The sequence below is a fragment of the Sycon ciliatum genome, chromosome 8 (genome assembly GCF_964019385.1).
Source record: "Sycon ciliatum chromosome 8, ocSycCili1.1, whole genome shotgun sequence".
Taxonomy (NCBI): domain Eukaryota; kingdom Metazoa; phylum Porifera; class Calcarea; order Leucosolenida; family Sycettidae; genus Sycon; species Sycon ciliatum.
The window spans coordinates 15,216,029-15,241,604 of NC_088650.1; the positions used below are offsets into that span (position 1 = coordinate 15,216,029).

Genomic DNA, 25,576 nt, shown 5'->3' on the forward strand with positions numbered 1-25,576 from the left:
GTGTGGCTCATCACATGACTAGCGACAATTGCTGAGATTTCACAAATGTGTCCTAAATTGAGGGACATCGTCTAGTGACTTGGAATATGCATTCCAAGTGTGCCACATTAAGAAATACACATGCATACACAACGCGGGATTTTTATTGCGCCGGGAAGTGCTGGAAAGAGGTCACCACATACGTCATCTTCCTTGAAGAACTTTGTAGGATCCACGTCCATGAAATGTTTTGAAGCAGACTTTGACATTTCATAGCCTCGCCCTTTACCGAACTCAATCTCATCGTCCTCTTCCTTCTGTGGATCCAAGGCAAAAGCAAGGTCAAACTTACACAAATTATTTTCAAGTTGGTAGAAAACTTGATGATGTGCCTCTAATGGACTGGAAGTGTGCGAAAACTATAATTATAATTCGGCTCATCCAGAAGGAACAGTCATCTCATAGCTGTCTATAATTCTGATTACCTGCATGGAGTTGAAATGCTATGGTATGTGACTGCATGACTTCACAATACGGAGGCTGTGTTCTCGCCATCAATTCTCGCCATTCTCGCTACACATGAGCATCAATGCACAACAAAACTTTCATTGTACTTCAAAAGTCACATCATAAATCCTGGATATAGAGGGTAGAATACTTTTCTCAGCACATCTAGTAAGTATATATGTAGGCACAATCTTGATGAACTTGAACATTCTTTACCAGACCACAATACAGATTTTCATGTTGTTGTTAGAGGTACGTTTTTAAAAGAGGTTTCACTCTCTTTTATGTTAATTTAGGTTCAGGTATACAACAGGAACTGACTTGAAAACCCACCTCATCTGCTGTTGGCTTTATCACCGGTTGTGGTCGCCCCAGGTAGAGTGTACCAGGGTGAGTCCCCCCAGGTGCTCCGGTGTAAGGCCGCCATGGCTTCGACTTACTCTTCGTTCCGGATCTTCTCTGGGATTCTCCTCGTTCCAGCGGGTCCTTGCGTTTGTGAGCTTTTGGTCGGTTCCTGTCCTGGCTGCCTTGAGTTGGAATCGTTGCGGGGGTTGTGTAGGGACGATGCGACCCCACCTTGAAAGCTCCGCTTACCACCAGTTTGGAGCCATGTCCTTTGGCTCGGACAAACGTCGTAATTGGTCGTCCCATGCCCGGTGGTTTCAAGGTCGGTGGCGCACCGGTACATGGTCGGCCAGTGCGTGCTCGCACTTGCGATCGCTCCAGCTTCTGTCGTCCTCGCCAATCGAAGGCGAACACAGGTCTGACAACACACACAGACACCGTAGAGGAGCTTGGGTAACAGGCTATGACACGTATTATCAAGAAGTTGATTGCTCCAACGAGGTACGTATTTTCAAGTATTTTATACTTCGAAGTATTTTTAAGTTGAAGTTTTTTCGGGTTTGGGTTTGAAAATCTTAATTTTATACATGCATTTCCTGATTTCTTCTCCAGTGTATGTTGTATTGCATTTTAATCCATTGTACACACGTGTGATTCAGAGAAGAATTACGCCAAGAACTCAAGTACTGGTGTGTTTGTAGAGGATATGCTTTTGCAGTCAACCTGGTGAATACTGACCGGCGGCCCTCGGTCGTGCATGAGACAAGTGTTGTTTTGCACAAGTTGTTGTTATTCGTCAGGTTGAAAGTACGCATGCAGTCAAATGGTCACTAGGTCTGAAGATTATGTCATTATTCATGAGTAGTTCTTATATCTGAATTCGCTATTCACGAGGTTGACTGTAAAAAAGTAAATTATCGTATCCGTTCCCGAAGGGAACTCACGACGGCCGCTAACACCCGATAAACCCTGGAGGTTGACTGTACATCATCATTAATTTTCAGAATTCAGATACTTCATATGGAGTGCCAGGCAATGCCGTGCCACTGACTGGGATGCCGGTGCCGCTCCTCTAGAACACCAGCACTGCCTTATGAATGGCGAGCCAATCAACACATTTTTTCTTTCACATCTCAATACAAAAATAGCAGTCGGCCACCCAGTACGCCACTGGTTTCTACACCATGCACTTCATACAAAGCATATTCGATGAACTCATTTCAAATGACGTTGACCTCATTGACATAACGTGTATAATTGTTGCCAAGACCTCAAATGGAAGCGGCTAGACACACTTCGATCCGACTGCATTTACTCAGCCTTCTCTGATCCACTTCCCTAAGAAACCAGCGGAAAACCGGCGGGAGCATATTTAGAGTAAGCATCCTTGAGACCAGGACTCTCCTTTTGGTGTTCATTTCTGATCATATGCATGCATGTTCAATGATTATTCATGTACTGCTGCGAACATTAAAATTCGCTGAGCAGTCAAGCAGCCACTGGGCGCTGGCCTTGCAGCCGCGAGCACGGCTGGTCCATTTTTACAGTGTGGACATGAACTTCAGTGCATGTACGTGCTAAAAGTGCTAAGGGCGCCGTCCCCGATCATCCCATCAGATTTCAAAGTCTGCATGCGGATCTCGTTACTGTTCCTGATCAAAAATACCAGACGCCTGGCTGTGCCTCTAGAACCCTGCACTGCCATGCTGCTGAAGAACAGGAAAAGGATAATGCTCGGTGGTGCCAGAACGAGTATAGGTAGTAAAAATATTGTACTTGTGTTTTTTGTTTTTTTTGTTTTTTTTCGGTTTTTTCAGTTTTTTTGGGGTGTTTTTTGTGCATTACGTGTATGCTGTGTGTGGAAACCAGGGAGTCATCAAAATTAATACTTGATATTGGTATTTGACGACTCCCTGGTTGAAACTATACCCCACCATGGCAGAGAACATTTGCTGTAGACTCTGTCGGGTGCTTGGCATCTCTTACTCCTCCCGGTCCTGTTCGTCCTCCTGGTGCCATGGCCGCCGTAGGGCATTTCCGACTCGTCTATTCTGCCCATTGGCGTGACTTGCAAACATCACTTGCACTTTGGACCTATCCACACGGAAACAATAATGCGTAAAACAAGGAGAAAACACATGCCTTCAGTCTTGCTGCAGGATGATCGGGTACAAACGAAATCATTCGTACTTATTGCCGACTCCCTTCAAGGTTGTTTGGCGCTCCTTCATGCCTGCATGCAGCACCTGTCGGTGGGCATTGCTGCTGGGCGACTGGTTCTCAACACGGAGGCTTCCCGACCGAACGCCAGTTTGGCAAGTACTAGTTGCACAGAACATCTTGAATATGCAGGATTGACCGGGAGCCTTCTTGGCTGTATCTAGAGCACCTCACCAATCTAGCAGCACTCGTGGATCGGCTTCTCTCCCTGTTGCGTGTTGTTGACCAAATGTTCATCATAAACGAGGTTTCTCGCATCCAAAGTGCTGTATCTGTAACTCAAAATATCAAAATTAGAAATTAATATGCTAGAGACTCAGAAACGACACAGACAAGAGCAGACCGTCGGAGATGACGGTAGAAGTGGAGTTTGGCAAGTGTCACGTACACGCATAGCGACAGAGTGATTATGGCTAAGCTGTTACTGCTTCATGAACACTCTCCTCTACACAAGTCTACAGGTCGCTGTAGGGTATACCTGGTATACAACTATTATGTACAGTACGCAGTAACATAGGGTGAGACAGATTTGTCGCTCTGCGGTTGTGACAAACGTCTAGCAGTCATGGTAGTAGTCTAGTATTAGTATGCGTTTGGCCAGGGACTCGTCTAGCAGTCATGGTAGTAGTCTAGTATTAGTATGCGTTTGGCCAGGGACTCTGGGAGTCTCCACATTGCTGTACAGACCGTGGGTCTGGCGTGAGACAGAGCTGGATGGTGATCTAGACTAGCTGGAGTCGTGGAGAAGCACTGGTATGACTGTATGTCTCCCACTCAATCCTAGTCTTCCGCCTTCTTCCTCCAGTCGTGCTGCACTGGTCATGACCACATGACTGCTCAGGTACTGACTGTGGACCGGCACCCGTACCCTGTCCCTAGTTGGCACATCTAATAATCATGAACACGAACAAAGCCTTCATCACAATCCTTCCGCTTTATAATACTAGTAGCCATCAAGGGAGAGAACATTTGCTTTGAAGTATTTACATGATACGCCCCCATAGCAGTCAGTGTCAGTAGGACGAGGCGTGGTCCTGGATGTACTACCGGTATTGTACATGTACATGCACAATGTACTTCGACACTGACAGAAGCTACATGTACACGTGTACATGAGGTGTTCATTTTCACGGTATGTTATTCTCATGGACTACAATTCATTTTAGAGTTTTTCAGTGGAATTGTCATGACGATAATAATGACGTCCGATCCGATCGACCATCTATTGTCATGTATTCCAAACCAGCCCTTTCCTGAAGATGCTCGCTACTTTTTCCGCAACTTTTCGTTGTTTTGGAAGAAATCGCAACTTTCTTCTCTTTCGCGAACTACTTCGCAACGTTTCCGCAACCTTGGCCCAAGCCAAGAAGGCCACAGGCTACATGTACATGTCGAACAAATGCATACTCGTTCATTTCTCGAGTGCCTTCAGACTCATTCCAGAGAAACAGTATCATCGCGGAGACCTATAATTATGTAAGATGGGAAATGTTGAGAATACTGTGTTCCTTGTTTGCGAGGTCGAATCAGCCTCCATCTACTTCTGCAGTCTAGTCTGATTCACTCCCATCAGTTTTCTATCATCTATTTTACTTCACCAAGTAAGTTCTAAGACTAAGAGGTCACTTGCACATGACGTTTAGGCACGTGCAACGGCAAGGTCAACGGTTACGGGTGATTGACAAGTAAAGTCCGACTACCGAACATTGCGACTAGGACTCTAGGTTGTGAGGCAATGAAGAAGGAAAGGACACATGCATTTTTCTGGTTTCTTCTCCAGTGTATGTTGTATTGCACTTTTATCCATGATTGAATTAATTTTTGCCGGCAAAAGAGGCTTGTGACTCACACAATAATAATAATACAATGTGCAATGTACATGTACATGTAGGTGGAGGGCAATAGAGAATGTTGTATTTTAGTAGAAGAGCAGGCATGTGGATGGAGTCGTGGGTGGCTAGACCTCCTAAGGTCGCTAGAACAGCGGGAAGCAACAGTTGGTATGCATGAGATAGTGAAGAAGAAGGTCCGGTAGTGACAGCTACGCGGAGGAGCGGAGTCCAAACAAAGGAAGCTCACCCTCGGAATGCTGCACCATTGCAAAAGCTATGTGTGGGAGAGGAGAGTGTGAGCTATGTCAGGAATGCTGTGCATGGAATTCCCAAATAAGCGCCCATAACATGTTTCAAAGTGCCAAAATGAAAACAAGTTCCTCCCAAAACACCATGACGTCACCTACATGTACATGTAACTACATTGTACCTCTACTGCCATAGACCCATACCCTACTCACCCCCACCATCCCTACAACCTCGCCAATGCCCCACACCCAATAGATCTACGCCTATCACCTGTCCACATGCCTACGTAGCCATCACTGCTGCGACACCCACACTAGCACCCTAAGTAAGGCCTAACATTACTCTCACAACCCGCACCCAGGTCCCCCCCCCCACACACACACATACCGGCTTACCCATCATGTTGTCTGATGACAGTACGGTTGTGCATGAAACTCTGAGTTTAATAATTATAGAAAAGAAAAAGGATCAAGGAACTACAAGTTACGCCGTAATGTCCACTAACACCACCAGTTACTTTACAGTCAGTTCATGCAATAACACTGTACGACACTAACCGACGGTACTGACGTTCTACATCTATTGGCTGTCAGCTCTAGCACTCCAAAGGCAGCTCACAACACGTGCCACCCATAACAGTAACTACTGATGGCACTTGGGTCTTTTTCCCTCCCCAGGGGACCAACCACGGTCAGTTTCTGGAACGTAATACCAGACAGAGAGGTGAATGAAAGTTATTTAAAATGGATTTTGAAGGTGTTGGCAGCTGCTTTTGGACTGAAAACGTGTCAGCGCCTTCTACATTTTTTATAGGTTCAGCCTGGTCCCATATACATGTAATGGCTCGGTTGGTTAGAGCATTGCTCATGACAAGATTGTAATGCATGCACATGTAGAGTCGACAGAAAGGAGGCTTTGTGCCCCTACAATTTCCATCCTTGTGGTGTTGAGCACCCTAGGGGAATTCTCGCTAATGTGAACCGCCTTACTTGTAGAAGAGAAAACGATGGCAGACTGGCCCAGACCCAGGCAACAGGACACGTACCCGGGACCTAAAACTGTGTACATTGTACATGTAAAGTACATGTGTGTTATGAATAATAATATCAATATCGAGGGAGCCTCAGCCTCAGGTAGGTAACCATGGTAACGACTACAGTTTAGTACTTCCGGAAGCTGGTCATTTTCCAGGCCCTTCATTCATTGATTCCACTCCCCTAGCCGTGAGAGGCTGAGTCGAGCACTGCTAGTCAACCATGTACTTCCGGCTCAACAACGGTAACACTGACAGCTTGTGTCCGGGAGCCTGGACAGCAGTAGTGGACGAGACCGATGTGTGCCAAGATACTACATGTACTTTACTAGTAGTGGTACATGGTAGATCTACTCACAGTCATAGTGACAGGCGCATATCTCAGACTCCGGGAAATCAAGACAAAAGCCAGTACAGGTCTTGAGTAGACATGCCAGCGTAGAATCTACGGTAGTAAGATCTACTCGATCATGTTGATGATTGACAATAATGTACGTAGATCTACATGTAGAATAACTGATTGTGTAGACCTACATCATACATGTAGGGATGTCGAGTCGTGGATCATGGTCAATAATAATAATAATGGACCAAAGTCGTGTCCCAGACTGCAGCACCCAGTCAGATGGGCCCTGCCTTCGCGATCCGCTCGACGTAACTCAGTTTCGCTTCGCGTGAATCGCGTCACCGTTTGTAGCCGGCGCAGGGCGGCATGCGTGAATGCATCCACATTCCACACTACGTATTAGTACATGACTCATGATCAGGTCGTATGTTAAAGGGGAAGTATACCCTAAAATCAAATTTTCACCAGTTGTAGTCTTCGGGGTGCTGAGTCGAATGGTCTTGGTCCGAGGAAGCTGAGACGCTCCCTTCCTACTTGAATCCCAATCGAACTCGCGCACTTCCACCGAGACTGGGTGACTGCGCCCTACTAGATGGGGATTTGTATGCAAAATGTCACTAAAAGCGCCATTTCGTTCTTATAAAAGCACGGATGACCGCGATTGGCCCATATGTTGTAGTCTTTTGGACGCTGAGTCGACTGGTTTTGGTCCGAAAAGGCTGCGATGTAGCGTTCCTCCTTTATTCCCAATCGAACATGGTTGAACAAGCGGTCACGTGCTCCTGCGTACACCAGTCACCTGGTCACCGTGCCTGCAGGGTACAACTTACTAGCCTGTTTGACCTTTTTTGGGTGCACTCCTGTCACTCGAGTTGAACTCGAGTTGAACCTTGGTGTGAAATTTGTCGCCTGCTGGCGTGGTGACCAGGTGATTTGGGCACCCAGGAGCACGTGACCGCTTGTTCAACCATGTTCGATTGGGAATAAAGGAGGAACGCTGCATCGCAGCCTTTTCGGACCAAAACCAGTCGACTCAGCGTCCAAAAGACTACAACATATGGGCCAATCGCGGTCATCCGTGCTTTTATAAGAACGAAATGGCGCTTTTAGTGACATTTTGCATACAAATCCCCATCTAGTAGGGCGCAGTCACCCAGTCTCGGTGGAAGTGCGCGAGTTCGATTGGGATTCAAGTAGGAAGGGAGCGTCTCAGCTTCCTCGGACCAAGACCATTCGACTCAGCACCCCGAAGACTACAACTGGTGAAAATTTGATTTTAGGGTATACTTCCCCTTTGACCGCGATTGGCCCATATGTTGTAGTCTTTTGGACGCTGAGTCGACTGGTTTTGGTCCGAAAAGGCTGCGATGTAGCGTTCCTCCTTTATTCCCAATCGAACATGGTTGAACAAGCGGTCACGTGCTCCTGCGTACACCAGTCACCTGGTCACCGTGCCTGCAGGGTACAACTTACTAGCCTGTTTGACCTTTTTTGGGTGCACTCCTGTCACTCGAGTTGAACTCGAGTTGAACCTTGGTGTGAAATTTGTCGCCTGCTGGCGTGGTGACCAGGTGATTTGGGCACCCAGGAGCACGTGACCGCTTGTTCAACCATGTTCGATTGGGAATAAAGGAGGAACGCTGCATCGCAGCCTTTTCGGACCAAAACCAGTCGACTCAGCGTCCAAAAGACTACAACATATGGGCCAATCGCGGTCATCCGTGCTTTTATAAGAACGAAATGGCACTTTTAGTGACATTTTGCATACAAATCCCCATCTAGTAGGGCGCAGTCACCCAGTTTCGGTGGAAGTGCGCGAGTTCGATTGGGATTCAAGTAGGAAGGGAGCGTCGCAGCTTCCTCGGACCAAGACCATTCGACTCAGCACCCAGAAGACTACAACTGGTGAAAATTTGATTTTAGGGTATACTTCCCCTTTAACATGTTGCCGGCATTGGCCGGAACAAGCGCAAACAACTGCATACAACAGTCAACACGTATTACTATTACATGACTGTACTAGTATTACTATTAGATCTACGTGTACATGGTGTACAATCAATACACGGGATTTGCCCTTCCAAACTCACCAAAGTACCAAAGTGATAGAACAGGCAGTCAGTATCGCTGTCGGAGATCAAAAATAATTCTGAGAGTAGCAAACGACAAGTGCTTACTTTGATCTCCGTGTTGGCATTGGTCTGCGAGTCGCTCTCCGGGTCTCTTTCTGACCTACTCTACATGTAGCTAAATGCCATTTCAAATAGTTCCGCTGCAGCGGCCGGCGTCCGACGCTGGCGAATTGGTCCAATGACACCACTTCGTTGAGTTAGTGTTACTTACAAGGGGAAGAGCACACTACTGCTAGCCCACTTGGCGGATTTGAAGATAAATCACCTTATGCAATCCCTAGGCTAGACTGGCGGAAAACAAAGGAACTGAAGCTTCTGCACGAATGGCAAGGAAGGGAGTGTAGTGTTTGCGAAAGCAGCATAACGCTTCCTCTCGCTGGTGAAGAACACTAGACCTGCGCCTTTGCCTTTGGAGGGCAAGAACCGTGTGCGTCGGTGGTTTAGTCATGGACAGCGGACGACTTCTAGCGCTGTTCTCTGTCAGTGTGTTGTGCAGCACTGTGCATGTGGCGCTGAGTGCCGAGAGTGGCACGTCGTTTACGGCCCAGCTATCTGGCGTCCTTTCCAGTCGTGTAAGTTCTGTTCGTACCCATGAACGGTGCCAGTCCAGACTTGCACTGAGTCCTGTGCAAAGAAAATACATCATTGCATGCACCACCAGTGCAGGCACGTGTAGAAATGGCCATTCGTGTAGTGCTGGTGCATGGTTGTTGCCTACATTGTGAAAATATTGCACAACACACCAGTGTGAAGACAAGTAAAAATCTCACTGACGTTAGCATGCTCTTTTTATCCAGTCCCATGTCCTCATTCATCTGCCCTTCCCCCTTGCTTCGGCATGAATTATGTTGTATGTTATGTTGCAATATGGTAGAATTTATGCTACATGTACGATGAAATGTAGTTATGATGGATGCACCGTTCGATTACACAAATTCCGTTGTCAATTCCAATTCCGTCAATTCTGAAGAGGGGGCGGAATTGCAAATCCCAGATTTGACGCACTCGACGTTAACGCCATGCTAGGTCCACATCCGCGCGCGAGGGTGCACGGGATCTCTTGTGATCCTCTTTTACGATTTTTACGTATTGTCGTTCGTTTACATGACTGCAGTCCGTTCATTCTGTTCATTCAGGAATTATAAAACCTAGGCCCAGATGTGTAATCGAAAGCACCCAATGTCTGTAACGGCCAAATATCACCGGACATGGCCAAATTTTCGACTTCGCTCAAAGTTGGCTCCTTTTATTCCTGGCTGGACCTCATTCACCCACTATTACAGTTTGGTCCAGAAGGGTGTTGTGTTCCTTAGATATAATTATATACAGCCCAAAATAAAAAGCGAAAAATATTCGCTCTGAAATACCTTCAAACAAGGTACAAGAATGAAGGGTCATCGCTGCTCACACTAACACAGCACAGCCAAACCAACTATGTTTGCACACCGATCCAAGTTACCTAGTAATGTTTAGCCATCCAATTTTTGACTGGCGACTTGCTGAGTCCCTCGAAAGAAGAAGGCCTTCGTAATGGCCGCCATTGGACAGGCTGGGTTAATCGATTCCTTCGAGGGACTCGGCAGGTCACCAGTCCGAGCGAAAGTAGGATGGCTAAACTTTGCTAGGTGACTTGGATCGGTGTGCGAACATGGTTGGTTTGGCTGCGCTGTGTTATTGTGAGCAGCAGTGACCCCTCGTTCTTGTACTTCAGTACCTTGTTTCAGTGCGTATTTTAGTGGAATTTTTGGATTTTGCCCAATTTCCAGGGAAGGTCTCTGGGCATGGCCACATTTCCGATTTCGCTCAACGTTGGCTCCCTTTATCCATTATCACATAAACAGCTCCTACACTAACTGAACATCTTCGTTCACCCTTTGAGTTATTTGGCCGTTACAGACATTGACTCTTAATACGTAAAAAATCCGAGCACCTAAAATTTCTGAAATTGGAGTAACTGAAAGAGTGAAAGAAGATGATCAGTTAGTGTAGGAGCTGTTTACGTGCTGCTTGTTATCCTACACACGGAGGCAAGGAGATACTTGCTCATTACTAGTATTTAGGACCTCTTGCGTGGTTGCCGAGGGTGACTAACTCTTTGGATTGCCGTTACTGTAAGACTATTCCACCTGTTGGACTAAAAAAATTTCACGGTTCGCGTGAGACTCGGCTGGAAACCGAGTTTTCCGCATCCGTAGGACATCTGTTGGACAGTTGGGTCTGAGTTTGTTGCTGCCGTTTTCTGTGCCCCTTCTCCAGCTGGATCAAGGTGGCCTGACGTATTGTGTTCATCAGGAGCTAGGTCCAGCAGCTAAATTCATCAGTAAGCGATGTTGGTAGCTTGAGGACTAAAATCTTTTATGCTGTGTACACTTGCTAATGGAGCTCAAACAGTGACGACTGAGAACGCATTCCCTTGATTATATCTTCGTGAAAAGGAATGCTGGGATATTCCTTTACAACCGGATGCTGAGTCATTGGAGTTGTATTTGATGGCCAGTATCTAAGTGAGGGCATAACTTATAATGACAGGTTACTTCCCGGGAAAGATGTTTGCTCCCCACACCGGAGCTCGCGCTTTTCCGCCGACTTACTTGACACTTGACTGACTCACGACTGCCATCCAGAGCACAGGAGAAGTCCATAAAATGTTCAACTCGGCAAACCTGCAAGAAAGCACCATTGCCTGCTCAATTACTTCTTCATTATTCTTTAAAATGTTGACCGGTGTCATCTCATACTTTGTGCTGGTTTCTGTTCAGGTGCGCTATCTCTGGATGTTCCTGAACACGTGTCCAAAGTTCGTGTGTTTCTCGATTCTACCAGCCAGTACCTATACCCGGTGCCAAGGTACGGGACGAGTATATACAGAGCCTCTTGTTGCTATACTTGTCATTGCATGATGTACAGTACTGATTTCTGACCTACTAGTGATAACATGGTATTAGACAAATGGTTGTAGAAAGGTCACTGTTTTCGAACACGGTGTCCTCCACCTTGCTACATGCTGTCAACCAACGACACGTTTAGTGATAGCATAATTATGTACTCGAGTGGTGTCATCCACCTTTTTGCGTGTGCTCGTGTTTGTTCTTCACCCGTCCAAGTTTTTCTTGACCTGAGTGGTAGCAAGAGTAGATAAACAAGAGTGTGCAACTCCGGATCTCTCCTGCACAATCTGCAGATACCCCCGCCCACGGCGGAATTTTTGTTGACGTCACCTTTTTTCAGAAGAACGCGCATTTTGCCGCAGAGCAGTGTGAGAGCACGTGCTGGGCACCGACTTTGTAGTGCAAATGCGGCCAAGTGCACGAGGGAAAACTTACCAAAAGACTCATAGCGCGTGCGTCGTCGAAAAGATTACGTCAACAAAAAATTCCGCCGTGGGCCAACCCATCCGCGAGTTGCACACTCTTGTTTATCTACTCTTGGTGGTAGTGTTTCATGTGTACATGCTATGCTTTGGATTTTGAGGGGAGACGCAGTACGCATAAAATATCCTACCATTTTTGATACTTTTCATAGTAAACTTCATCCAGCCAGGGCTCTCTGTAATGTAGCATCGCCTGTCGGGACTCACCTAGTAAACAATTCTACCCTTGTAGTCTAACATATGGGCGGGCGATCACTCTAGGAGGCCTGGTGAATACTGTACATACAATGAGTACTGTAATTTCACACATTTTCGGTGTACTTTTATTTCCATTACTTTCGATGCGTCTGTTTCATACCTAAAATTTCACTACACCGAACAAACACCAGAACACATAATCCAATGGGGTACTGCTCCTCTGTACCTAAAATTTCTGTTCACCTAAACCTGGCCTTTTGCCCTCATACCGAAAATATTGAGCACCGAAAATTTCTGAAATTAGAGTAGTTCCCAGCCTTCTGATGATGGCTTTTCAGCATGAAACTCGTGAGTAGGAACATTTGATCACTTTTTGTTCCACAGGATTTTCGTTTGTATATGAGTAGTTATACATGTAGGTCCCATATTGGGCTCCAATGCGCATCGCAGATGAAAGTGTCGGGTGGGGCTCCTAAATTGGCGCTGCGATACAGGTTAGGTTTTAATCCACCAAGAGGGGTACTGAATGCCTGTCTTTGATTTTATCCAATTGCTCTGAGTGTGCCTTCACATTTCTGGCAAATGCTGGGAAACTCGCATTCTTGTAGAGTTGGGACTTAGTGTTTTTCTTTCTTTCATTTCTTTTTCTTCTCAGCTCCTGCCCAGCATTTAGCATTCACAATGGCCAGCTATTATTTGTGTGGCATCCTGGCTCCTCAAAGCAGCTTCTTTTGGCCAAAGGTAAGTTTCTCAGCAGATGTTTGATGTGAACGAAGAATTTGGGACTTCCACCAACGCTGATTATTGCCTTCCAGGGAGAGTCTTTCCACCATAATGTCATCTCTGCGACAGGGAGAATACAGACGAGAGGAAAACACGCAGGCGAGGGCAAACTCTTAACTCGTGTTTGGATTGTAAGAAGTGGGTGAAATGGTTGCGGTGTTTTCTTCCTGTTTTTTTTTTCTGCAGTTGGTGCTGGCGATGCCGGATTTCCAGTACCCAAAAGTCGTCAGTTTGTGCTGCTGGAAGTCACCTATATGCCAACATCTCCTGTACCTTGTAGGTTGACTTGTGAATACTGGTTTCTCCTTGCACACTTTAACTGTAGGGTTGGGTGTGAGAGGATACTGTCAGTTAACAAATATTCGGCACACATTTATTTTCGGCTATTTTCTGCCTGATGATATTTGGCCGAAATTTTGTCACGGCCGAAATTTTGTCACGGCCGAAATTTTGTTGCAGCCGAATTTTTGTTTTGCAAGGTTCAGTGTGACAGTGTATACAGGCAGCGGCAGAACAGGCCGGAAATGTGTTGCAGCCGAAGTGTGTTTTAGCCCTGGGAGGCCGAAATTTGATTGGGCCGACAATTTGTCGACTTACAGTATAGAGATGCACCCTGTCACAACATGGTTGGTGTTTATCCATCAGAGATCACTTCGGGGACAGGTGCAGGTCGCCGAATTCGGCCAGCGAAACACATAATTGACTACATACCTCTTCTTCTTAGTCTTGTACATTTTTTCACTGAATCCTACAGTTTTTACTAGTGATTGAAAGCGTCACACTCCGGACTGTGCCTGGTACCTTTTAAAGAAGTTGCCTGAGTTTTCATCATGCCTTCACCATCCTCACCCCAACAGCTGTGGGTCAAATGGCAGGTCCCCAGCAACGCATATTTGATGCATTCAGTTGATGTCTGTAGCGTAGTGTGGCTGTCGCAATACAGTGCTACTACTGCTTTTGAACAGCAGTCAAACCCGTTGTTCTGTGGGTGTTTGTGTTGTTGTTAGCTGCTCTGCCCAAGGTCTCTGCTAACCTTCTTCTATCAGACCTACAGTGAGTACGCCATGTGCTAGTGTCTGCTCTGCCTGTACTAGTAGCAGAGCCGGTCTAACGCATTGAACCATCTCCCAGTATACAACATATGGATGCACGGTCACATGATGGTGAAGTTTCACTGTACTGGAGTTCATCCTTCCCTGTACTGTGATCATGATGCACTCTTTGCCAGCACCATTTGACCCGTGCTTCTCAGAAGAATATATTTGTTCGTGATTCAAAGTCCAACCTTCAGCTCAAGAATACCTTATGTATAGTTTATGTCCAGCCTTCAGCACTAGAATACCTGATGTACAGTTTATGTCCAGCCTTCAGCACAAGAATACCTGATGTACAGTTTATGTCCAGCCTTCATCACAAGAATACCTGATGTACACTTTATGTCCAACCTTCAGCACAAGAATACCTTATGTTCAGTTTATGACCATAGTACTGAGAAGTATCAGCCATCTATTATGAAGCTGGATCATGAAAATCTTTATGTGCAATTGTGCATGGTATTGTGGTGCTTATCGTGGGATTCTGAGAGGTGACACTTCAAATGTTTGTCCCATGTGTAACTGACTTCCTTCAGACATACATGGACAAGCGGAATTGCCACAGTCAATGCCAAAGTGATGCATGAACAAGCTGTAGGACGAGGTATGGATGACCCGCTGTCTACTGGTGGTGTTTACATAAATAGCATGGGTTCCCATTCGAATTTATCCGTCCTAGACATGGCTGATTCTGGGCTCAGGATATTTGCAACTCACAGCCCCGTATTCAGGTCTGATCGTACCTAAATCGGGCCCTTATCGAATATTTCTGGAACTATGCGCTGCGGCCTCGTGGCACCGCTACAACCTTTCTGCTGCGAGACTAGGTTTCTTTTTCTGTAAACGTCTGTGGATTTGTTTGTGTCTGTGTGTGAGTGTGCGTGCATGTGTATGATTGTGCATATGGGTGTTTGTGATTGTGCCGTGTGTGTTTCTGTTTGTATACGTAAAATGTGCATTGCATAATTGTGTTCTTCTTGCTTCCATTTGTGCATTTTTGTTTTTAGACCACGTGATAAGCGCCTGCCAGTATAAGCAGCAGAGCACACTTCAACCGATACAGGTGTACTGGGACGCATCAGCAGAAGGTAAAATTGCAATCATGCACTGATCAGTTTAACATTGCACATGCTTTATTAAAAGAACACGGCTGAGTGATATTACGTTACTGGACAATGTTGGTAATGGAGCGTGTGTGCTTTCTGGCATGATTATGGACGCTAGAGACTGCTGGCTATCTATGCAATGTATGAATGTTGCAGTAAACTTCTGACCGCCGTGCTATGCTATTGTTTTTTACAGTCACCCACATCAACTTGTATGTCATGGATCAGCGGAAGCACACGAGCAAGATTGCCACGGTGTGGAGAAATCCGGTAAGAGCCACCTACCCGTTACTCTGAACTGTAAGTAGACACATTTTCGGCCTATTCAAATTCAGGCCTTCCAGGGCTAAAACACGTTCCGGCCGCATCAAATTTTTGGCCTGTACTGCTGCTGCCTGTACACACTGTCACACTGAACCTTGCAAACCGAAATTACGGCCGCAACAAATTTTTGGCCAAATATGACCAGGCCAAAAATAAATATGCGCCGAATATTTGTAGACTCACAGTACATGCATTGTGTACACGACGAGTTTGCAGTGTGTGTGTGTGTGTGTGTGTGTGTGTGTGTGTGTGTGTGTGTGTGTGTGTGTGTGTGTGTGCGTGTGTGTGTGGGGACTAGCTTGTTGGTGCTTGGTTTATACAGAATTAACCTCCCACTTCTTTATTCGAATCGTGCATCCAGTTTATGTATCCAGTAAGCGAACCTGGGGTTTCATGACCTGTAGGAAACGGAGGCAAAGCCAGGGACTGGTGGTTCCCGCTCAGCATGCGTAGCGACTGCTTCGTCTACTCTTCTTTCCCTTCAGGCTGGTGAGCTCGCAGTGTCCAAACTGCCGGCCAATGCAGATGAACTGAAAGCGCGCAATTTCATGGTACGTATCATGACAACCGTGTCCAGGTACTACTGGTCCCGCACAATTTTATATATTCCCTTCGTCCAGAAATTTGATCTTGGATATGGCATGTATACTGCCAGCATAAGAATAACAAGTACCAGGGCTTTGGCCGAGTGGTTGTGGGCTTGCCTGCGAATCACAAGGTCCCGAGTTCGAGACCCGCTCTGGGAGCAGGGAGCGTGTACTGTGCGAACAAATGCGGTGATGCATGCGTGAACCACTTTACGTGCAGGGAACTGCGCCGACGCCCACGGTCAACTGGGTACTCACTCCTCGGAGTGCGGGTAACATGGATGCAGCTAACGAGGTTCGCCCCCTTGTCGGGCATTGGTTGTGAGGCTAACCACCTCACCCTCGCCGTTAGGAGCTGTACCTGCCACCCTGGTATCACAGGCATGGTGGTGGCCTGGCGTGACATGCGAAACTTCCTAAGCTGGTTGTGTTTCTCGATACAATTGTATAACCGGTGGTAACGCGGACGTGCAAACTTTACTTTACTGATAAGAATAATTCAAGTTGATTGATACATGAGTGGTGTACATCACTGTACTGTTTTGTTTCATCTTCTGCACACTGTGTCACGCATGCAGGCAATCAAGTGCTTCTTCAATTCGTCACAGGCTCGGTAAGGTCATCTTTTTAATAAAGAACTATAGTTATGTATGCTGAAAATGACAATACACGATCTTGGAAATCGTGTAAAAGCCAACAAGATGTGGATCTCGATTCTATTAACCCTGAGTTGGTGCTCGCGTTGTTCTTGTGCTGTTCAGGAAGCCTCTCCAGTGCTCGGCTAATGTACTGTATGAAGCACGCTGGCCTGCTCCGATCCACTTTTACTGTAATAACACATTCAACACTCCACTGAAGGGCACTCCGATGAAGGCAACGACAGAGACGGGCGGATCACATCGAGCTAAGGAAATTGATAATCCCCTGCTAGATATGAGAGGTGAGCATCATTATTGGGTAGCTTTACCATTAGGTTCTGTAACACGGTATAAGTGGCGGAAAGTGCTACCTTCTGCTCGTGCGCGATAGGTTTACGCAACAAATGTATGCTGGTCGTATGAACAAGAAGCCGCCGGTGCATTCTCATGAAGAATGTGGTCGGAAAAATCCCCAACAGGAGAACTGAATGGAAATTGGTGCGTTATTGTACTTGTGGTGGGACTTTTGCATGGCTGAAGAGAGGATGCAGATGCTTGTAACGTCCAGCCAAAGTGAGCGTCTACCGTGGTGAACTGTCTGTACGTGATTGAGATCAACATACTGCTACCTGTCATCAACATTCCTTATGGCAAGCATTACGTACTATTTTCATGCCTGTCGTTCAGAAACCTGGCTGAAACACATGCTCTGTGTGTCTGGTGCACGCCTAAGTGTTAACAAGTGACAAATCAAGATTCTTGTGCTGCGTGACTTTGTGTGTTAACTGTGTAGACACCTACCGAGATCCGATAAGCAGTCACTTTGCGGAGATCGACTGGATGCAGGAGTCCGGCGGCGTGCTGCCTGCAACCATGGGTGGCAGTAGCATTGGCCCGGTGTCTGGCGTGGCTGTCAACCCGCTGAACAGCCATGTGCTGGCCGTGCACACGTCCGACAAGAGCATGCAGGGAAAGTAAGCGTTCTATACCGTGGCAACTGAAATCCAACCTCATGAATAAAATAGCGCCGGGGGGGGGGGGGGGTACTGCGCAGCTCTAGCACTACACACACTGGTCTGTGCACTCTCTGACGTGGCACTACTTTATTCATGAGGTTGGATTTCTTTGGCCAGCACTGTACTTCATGTCCTGCTCCTCATACATGGTCACTGTACAAGCTTAGAGCACCGTGGCATAGTGATCGACATCCACGTTCTAAAGTGAAATATTCCTAAGGTAGTTACCGCCCTTTGGATCGGCAAAGAATGAACTAAGTGTTAGAGATGACGTGTATGTATAAGAGCATGCAGGGAACGTCAGTGTACGTGTCAGAGATGACATGTATGTAGTCCACAGTAATCAATCATCTGATGGGGCCCAATGAGCTAGTTCTTCGGTAGTGCTGCTTTGCAGCCTCGTTATCCCATTACTACATGTATTCCTGTTGTGCTCGTTCTGCCCAAGCCTGTTGAAGCAATACATAGTTATACAGGTATGTTGCTATTGGATGTACTGGGCGAAGAGAAACAAGCTATTCCACTTCAACCTCACTTACTAATAATTGTGTCTTACTTCGAAGTGCTTGGATATGTAGTCTGGAAGTGTAGTGATGAGCGTGTGTGCGATGTCTGAACCTGAATTACTCATTGGAGAGCCAGACTCGTTGATTGCACCGGCCATAATGGGTTGGACTAACACTTTGGACAGCCTAACATACGATTCCATTTGCTAAGGGGGGGGGGGGGGGGTGGAGGGGCAGACAGGTATTGATCTTCAGGGCATTGAGAACGTTGACGATTTTTGTAGATTGCGTAATGGCGTGTTTGGTGATCGGGCTCGGCTACGTACCCTATTACAAGCTATGACTCCCTGGCATTGCCTTCCTTTGCCTGTGTTGCAGATTGTTCAACGCCAATGGCATCTACCTGTTTGCAGATGAAGGCCCCATTGCCGGCGATGCTGTTCTTGAGCTCGATCCACGCACTGGTGAAGTCATCAAGAGCTGGGGAAAAAACTTGTGAGTTCTCCGGGCCCTACGTAATCTATTGCATTTTAGCCTGATCCAAGGGACTACTGATCTCGACAGGTTGTTTTTTGGGGGGGGGGGGGGTGCTGAAAGATGTAGATAGAAACTAAAATGCTAAGTGTACTTAGCATGTAGACCGCTTCACTGTGAATTCACTTAACGTGTGCGGATAGTACTGATGGTTGTGTTATGGACACAGACAGTTCAGTCTGGATAACTCTCCCGACTGCGGTGACATTTAAGAATGTGGTAATTTTAAAAGGCTGTTCGCAGCCAACCCTACAGCCAATCCTGCACTAGTTATGGCTGATATGAGGTGTGAGAAGGAATTATGGTGAACATGAATGATCGATTAGAGCCTTGATGTTGAGTTTTTGCTCTCAATTTTTTCGTTCTCTGTGTGCCTTGCAGCTTCTATTTGCCACATGGAATCTTTGTAGATCATCTTGGTAGAGTCTGGATAACTGACCGAGCCAAACATCAGGTACTTCACAGTGTGTATCCACATGTGTGTACAATGTACATGCGTGTGTGTTTGTGGAGTTTCCACAAGCACCTCACTGGTCTGATGTTGTTCCCCCTTTAATTTCCTGCCGGAGGTTTGACTATGCAGCAATGCAGCAAGTACATGCATTGTTCAGGCTTTGCATTGAACGCCCTTGTGGAGAAGCCATGCAAGCCATGATCACAATTATACTGTGTTGTATTTAGATACACTGCTGCTCAATGAAATCCGATTGCATGAGTCAAATTTACGCCCTGGGACAGTTTACATCCCAGTGTCCACAGGTCTAGGACTGCATAGCGACCGGCGTGTGCTTGACTCTCTCAAGCTGATTGTTTTGAGCCGCATTGTACAAAGCACTTATTGTGGGGGAAAAATATGTGTACTGTGAGCTCTAAAGTTTCTAAACAGTGGTTATTCACTCTCAACTTCATGAATATTTCAACGGCTTGACTGCCAGCATATACTCATGCTAGCCTCGCCCTGGTGTGCGGGATATTTTCTTTGTCAGGTGTTTGGTTTTCGGCAGGGCCTGGAAAAGCCGTTCCTGACCCTCGGCGACGAGTTCATACCCGGCACTGGGGACTATCAGTTCTGCAAGCCAACTGACATCGCCGTGTCCAGCAGTACTGGAGCTGTGTTCATTGCAGATGGGTGAGTTGTTCATACTGATAAGCAGTGAAGTTTAGTGAATGCTACGTTTTGGGTTTGACCTTTGGTTACGTCTGACATCGATGTGCGTGCTGCAGGAATACAGATTCCGTGACATAAGTTATGACTGGTGTTATTGACTATGAAGTTGGTTTTATTGGGCTGTTATCTGGCTTTGCAATGTGTACTGTTATTCGCCTCCACAGACACTGAGAGGTACCTGGTTCAAGTCCTGCCTGGGAGCGGTTTTTCCAGCCGTGCTGCTACCCACAGTCAACTGGGAACTTGTGGCCAGGCACAAGGGGTACATGGATGCAGCTAATGGGGTCGTTTTCGGCACTTGTGCCAGTGGTTGTGAGACTTATCCACTCACCCCCACCGTTAGGCGCTGCATCTGCCGCTAGGGTTTACCGGGTGTTAGCGGCCGTCGTGAGTTCCCTTCGGGAACGGACACGATAATTTACTCTTTTTTTTTTACAGACACTGCAACTCTCGCATCCTCAAGTACTCCGGCTCGGGCCATCTTCTTGCAAACTGGGCGCTGAGAGGTGCAGGTAGGCGATATGATATATATCCCGAATACTGCCTATAGCAAACACTTGAAGTAGTGCCCAATGTGCATGGATGTGGCAAACTCCAGGGCTGCTGGCCCAGAGGACTACACGAGATAGGGATGTACGGTGAAGGTAGTTTTGTCTATGGCCACTGATCCCTATTGTATAACATGCCCGTATTACTCCAATCGTAGAATCTGATTTTGCTGGGCGAACACAGATTCGTGAACTTCTGATAGCAAACACAGTGTGTTGCAGAGAGCACAGCCTGTAGAGCAACATTATCCTGAAACGCATCTCATCAGAAGAGTTGCATAGATGCCGCAAACTGTGACTCGTACATGCACACTTCCTCGCTTGCTGCATCTCTCCCTGTGTCCGTTCTGTTTCTAGATCGTAGCTCAGTGCTGCACAGTATCGCCCTCTCTCCGGGTGATGACCTGGTCTGCTTCGCCGTCAGCACCTCATCAGAAATCTACTGTGTCGACCAGTTCTCTGGTGCGCTGATGAAGTCATTCAAGAACGCTGAGCTGCCGGTGCCTGCTGACGGTATTGCCTTTGGAGCTCACTGGTCCAATGGTACGTTGCAAGCCTTGAAAGAGAATATAATTTAAGTTCTATTGTGGTTTAGCCCTATGTTGGTGAGTTTGTAGTAGATTGCTTTGTAGGTTTGCTGTGCAAATGTAGGATTTAGAGCATCGATTGTTTTACAGTCTTTCAGAACCAATGAACTTTGTGGAGAGGCAGTGTGCGTGTGCGTGTGTGTGTGTGTGTGTGTGTGTGTGTGTGTGTGTGTGTGTGTGTGTGTGTGTGTGTGTGTGTGTGTGTGTGTGTGTGTGTGTGTGTGTGTGTGTGTGTGTGTGTGTGTGTGTGTGTGTGTGTGTGTGTGTGTGTGTGTGTGTGTGTGTGTGTGTGTGTGTGTGTGTGTGTGTGTGTGTGTGTGTGTGTGTGTGTGTGTGTGTGTGTGTGTGTGTGTGTGTGTGTGTGTGTGTGTGTGTGTGTGTGTGTGTGTGTGTGTGTGTGTGTGTGTGTGTGTGTGTGTGTGTGTGTGTGTGTGTGTGTGTGTGTGTGTGTGTGTGTGTGTGTGTGTGTGTGTGTGTGTGTGTGTGTGTGTGTGTGTGTGTGTGTGTGTGTGAGGGATTCACTGGCCAGAAAAAGTCCCTTCAAATAGCTGAATGGTGTAGACCAGGCTGAATAGTGACGGTCAATTCTTCAGCCTTGCAAGTTGTTGAATGGTGCAATCCCAGCACAAGTTGCTATGGCTTCTGCCGTAGTATTGCTATCATCGCCTCTGCCTGGCGATGGGCGTCAAAAGATCAAGGTCAAAGGTGTGTGTGTGTGTGTGTGTGTGCGCGCGCGCGCGCATGTGTATGTGCAAGTGACATACTTGGAGAGCGAGAGAGAGAGAGTGTATGTGTGGTGCATGTGTTTGTGTGTGAGCACGCATTCATGCGTACACACACATGTGTGTGTGTGTGTGTGTGTGTGTGTGTGTGTGTGTGTGTGTGTGTGTGTGTGTGTGTGTGTGTATGTGTCCGTGTTTGTGGGTGAGAAAGAGCAGGAGAGAGGCCAGTATAATTCTTGTCTTCTTCGTTGTAGCTCTTTTCCGGTTACCAATTGTTCTGCCATTGTGCTTCCTGTTTGATTTTGGACATCTATATCTCTAGGACACAATGTACTCCATGTTATTGGCGGGGGATCACATGGCAATCCGGTCACAGGTATCTCTCTGGACTTCACAAGCAGCAAGATACTGGACAAGTTTACGCCGGCTATCAATGCTCAGGTTAGTCTGAAATTTGGATGCTTGCGCTGTGAGCAAAATGTGCTGGTATGATAAGCTGTGAAGACTTGGGAGCTTTTACATACATATGGTATTTTCATATAGCCTTCTGCCTTATTGCAATGCTCTGTTTCCATCTGTTTGAAACATTCAGGGCTTGTCAGTGGCTCATGATGTAGCAGTATCGAAGGATGGACTTGATCTTTTTGTTGCCAACCTTGCCTTGGGAAAGGTGTTGAAGTTTACCCGGCGATCTCCATTTGGTAAGTCATAATTTTTATTTTTACCATACAGTTTCATCGTTCTAGCTCATTTTTCCCCTGTCATAGTCCTGTTTATCATGTTCAGCATAAGCGAAGTTGTGGATCATGCTTGCATGGTTGACTCCAACGCGTACATGCAGGTAATAATAATAATAATACAGTAAGAGAGAGAGAGAGAGAGAGAGAGAGAGAGAGAGAGAGAAATAGTGTGCGTGTATGTGTGTTTGTGTGTGTATGCGTGTGTGTGTGTGTGTGTGTGTATGTGCGTGCGTGGGAGCGTGCGTGGAAGCATGCGTGTGTGCATGCATGCGTGTGTGTGTGATGGATGGGAAGAAAGAGCCGGTCTGGAAGTCAATATTGTATTTCAATGAGACCACCAGTCATTGTTGCCGATGAAGATGCTGTTCTATTCACCATTTGGCTTGTTTTCGGTATTATCCCTTCAGATGTTACAAAGAAGCCTGCAGTAGAGGAACCAGTATCTACACCTGCTGATACCGAAGTGGCTCTCACCACAGATGATGCAGATGAAAAGGCAGTTCCAACCAATGGAGCGGCACACCATAGTAGTGTGAGCTCACACGAAGCAGCAATCCACAAGACTACAGGGGAGGACAGCTCCAAGTCAGCAACCAGTGCAACAGCTGAGGAAACTGTGGACCCTGTCAGCAGTCCCAAAAGCGGTGACACGAGCGAAACTGCTGGTAGCGAAACAGAGCTATCATCTGATAACACGAAAACTGCTGTCAAAGATGGCAGCAGCAGCAGCAGTAGTAGTAGCAGTAGCAGCAGCAGTAGCAGCAGCAGTAGCAGTGGAAACCCAAGGCCATCGGGCACACATGTGCAGCCTGGCAGCAGCTCTAGCAGCGCGAATGCAGGTAGTACTGATGGTCAAAGCACATCCAGTGGATCTACTCACAATCAGAAAACACACCCAGGAAACAACAGCATAAACAGCAGCAGCAGTACCAGTGAGGAAGATGATGCTACAAGTATGGATGCTGAGTCCAGTGCCAATCATCTGAAGCACCCGCACCGCCTGCACACATTCATGCCAAGCCAGGGCAATCACCTGCACCTCACGATGCCAAGGATCAAACTAGCACTGCCCATCCAACCGAGGCCAAGCCGAAAAAGACGAAACCGCTCTCGGGTGCTCAAACTATTGCCGTCACTGTCATCGGCGCGTGCATCGGCGTAATTGTTTTTGCGGTTGTTGCGCGGCTGTACATCGCGTACCGACGCCGAAGACGTTTCCACCGTAAGCTATTCCCGGAGGAGTACGGTAACAAGGGTTCCAGGAAGGTTCTTCTAGAGCCCGGCTCAGCGACTGGCTACAAGGACGGCAATGAAGAGTACGACGAGAGTGACACGGAGAACGATGCCCTGGGTGATCAGACTGCATTCCGGTACTATTGGAAGAAGATAGCCAAGCAGGTGACGTGATCTCCGGCATGCCATGATTATTAACTCAACCCGCTAATGTTGTTTCGTGTATAATCCATCCGGATCTTGACTACGCTGTCCGCAACCAGGGACCGATATTGATACCTTCATGATTCAAATGATTTTCACTATCATGCTGTGTACAGCTGACGCAGACTTTCAAGAACATAGCAGCCGATATTTACGTGATACTCTCAAGCTACCGAAACTGCTGGTCCCCTGTACATGTTCTTGAGAACAGTGGATTTTACTTTTTACTCTGTTGAGATGAGTGTACGAATAGCCCTAGATAAATTCTTAGTTATACAGCAGTAGTAAGTCAGATGAAGAAGAGAGAGAGAGAGAGAGAGAGAGAGAGAGAGAGAGAGAGAGAGACTCGGAGAGAGAGAGAGAGAGAGAGAGAGAGAGAGAGAGAGAGAGAGAGAGAGAGAGAGAGAGAGAGAGAGAGAGACTCGGAGAGAGAGAGAGAGAGAGAGACTCGGAGAGAGAGAGAGAGAGAGAGAGAGAGAGAGAGAGAGAGAGAGAGAGAGAGAGATTGATAAGTGCAGACTGCATGCATTGCTGTGAAGTATGAAGATTGCATTGCATACCATGTTGATAGGTACGGTGGATCGTGCAGTGTGTGCGTGCGCGCATTTATTTGTGGCGTATATTACGTGGCTCGCATAACTGAATCGGACGCATGGTCTTGTAGAGTTCGGGCAGATGAATATCTTGCCCAGGGCTACTCTGCCTAAGTACTCCCACATGCACAGGACTGTGAAGTGAACGTGGCTCTATCAATACACTCTACAGCTATGTACTGCGGAAGAATCTCATGCGTGATTTCCACCACCACGACCACCGACTGTGTGCAAAGTATAAGACACAATGCATGCTTGTCGCCCAGTGGCAGACCGCTCGCACAGGCCTATTCTCCTTATCTGAGGATAGCATGTATCCATTGTGCACGTGCTGAGTAGTTTTTGGAGGTTCTGCCTTCGTTGACCCCAGAAAGATGTAGATCGGGTTTTGATATTTTCAGAAGCCAAATACCATGTACTGTCAACTGGGCTAATAACGACTGCGGATAGCGACGATTCATGAATAACGACAGAATTTCCATGCCCAGAGCAAAGTCCCATATAACTGCAATACAAACAATAAGAGGATAGAGAAAGTGTTTTCAACTCCGAGTTTCATGCACTAAGCTCTGCCTCTCGGTATTGAGCACTCTTTTGGACAGCCTGGAACCTCTCTGTTTTAGCTGTAATACATAATAATGAGACCTCGGGTGTAACGACACTTTGCGAATGACACTTTTCTGATGCCCCGTCGAGTGTCGTAATACTCAAAGTTGACAGTACCTACAGTCCATTCATTGGAAACTGGCACCCTAACTTTTTGGTGTCTCCTGCACATAGTTGTAGATATCGTGAAAACAACAGTACATCCTGCATTGTGCGACCCGTGCAATTACTCCTTGCCACATTTGAGGCCAGAAAAGTCCAAGAGCAGGGAAATAGAAATTCAGCCAGGTTTTACAAAATTGGGACAGGTATGCCTCGGCAAAATGTATGGAAAAGCAGATCCAAAACCCTGATTTTGGAGATTTAAAGTGGGTTT

The 25,576-nt window shown here is 46.8% G+C and overlaps 2 protein-coding genes across 5 annotated transcripts in view; one reads left to right on the forward strand and one right to left on the reverse strand.

Annotated features, from left to right (window-relative positions):
- The window catches only part of LOC135823800 (uncharacterized), a 26,405-nt gene extending 17,634 nt beyond the window's left edge, over positions 1-8,771 (reverse strand). Inside the window, exons 1-4 of one of the 4 annotated variants that reach the window (XM_065336645.1) lie at positions 8,689-8,771; positions 2,818-2,925; positions 820-1,249; positions 183-296 (exon numbers count right to left, since the gene is read on the reverse strand). In XM_065336645.1, coding sequence (XP_065192717.1) covers positions 183-296; positions 820-1,249; positions 2,818-2,925; positions 8,689-8,708 — 672 coding nt within the window. In that variant the 5' untranslated portion in view covers positions 8,709-8,771. Of the gene's footprint in view, positions 1-182; positions 297-464; positions 553-819; positions 1,250-2,817; positions 2,926-3,021; positions 3,373-8,688 lie in introns of those variants that run through there. The other 3 variants (XM_065336644.1, XM_065336646.1, XM_065336647.1) reach the window with 3 other exon arrangements.
- On the forward strand, positions 8,618-24,645 carry LOC135823799 (peptidyl-glycine alpha-amidating monooxygenase A-like). Its single transcript, XM_065336643.1, has 21 exons — positions 8,618-9,215; positions 10,900-10,963; positions 11,403-11,490; positions 12,867-12,952; positions 13,181-13,270; positions 14,002-14,047; positions 14,625-14,692; positions 15,096-15,176; positions 15,391-15,464; positions 16,004-16,069; positions 16,684-16,718; positions 16,867-17,045; positions 17,537-17,717; positions 18,644-18,760; positions 19,181-19,253; positions 19,786-19,928; positions 20,406-20,479; positions 20,873-21,058; positions 22,147-22,265; positions 22,417-22,525; positions 22,972-24,645. The coding sequence occupies exons 1-21, from the start codon at positions 9,090-9,092 to the stop codon at positions 23,724-23,726; spliced, it is 2,760 nt and encodes a 919-aa protein (XP_065192715.1). The 5' UTR covers positions 8,618-9,089; the 3' UTR covers positions 23,727-24,645.
- Positions 24,646-25,576: the final 931 nt, after the last annotated feature.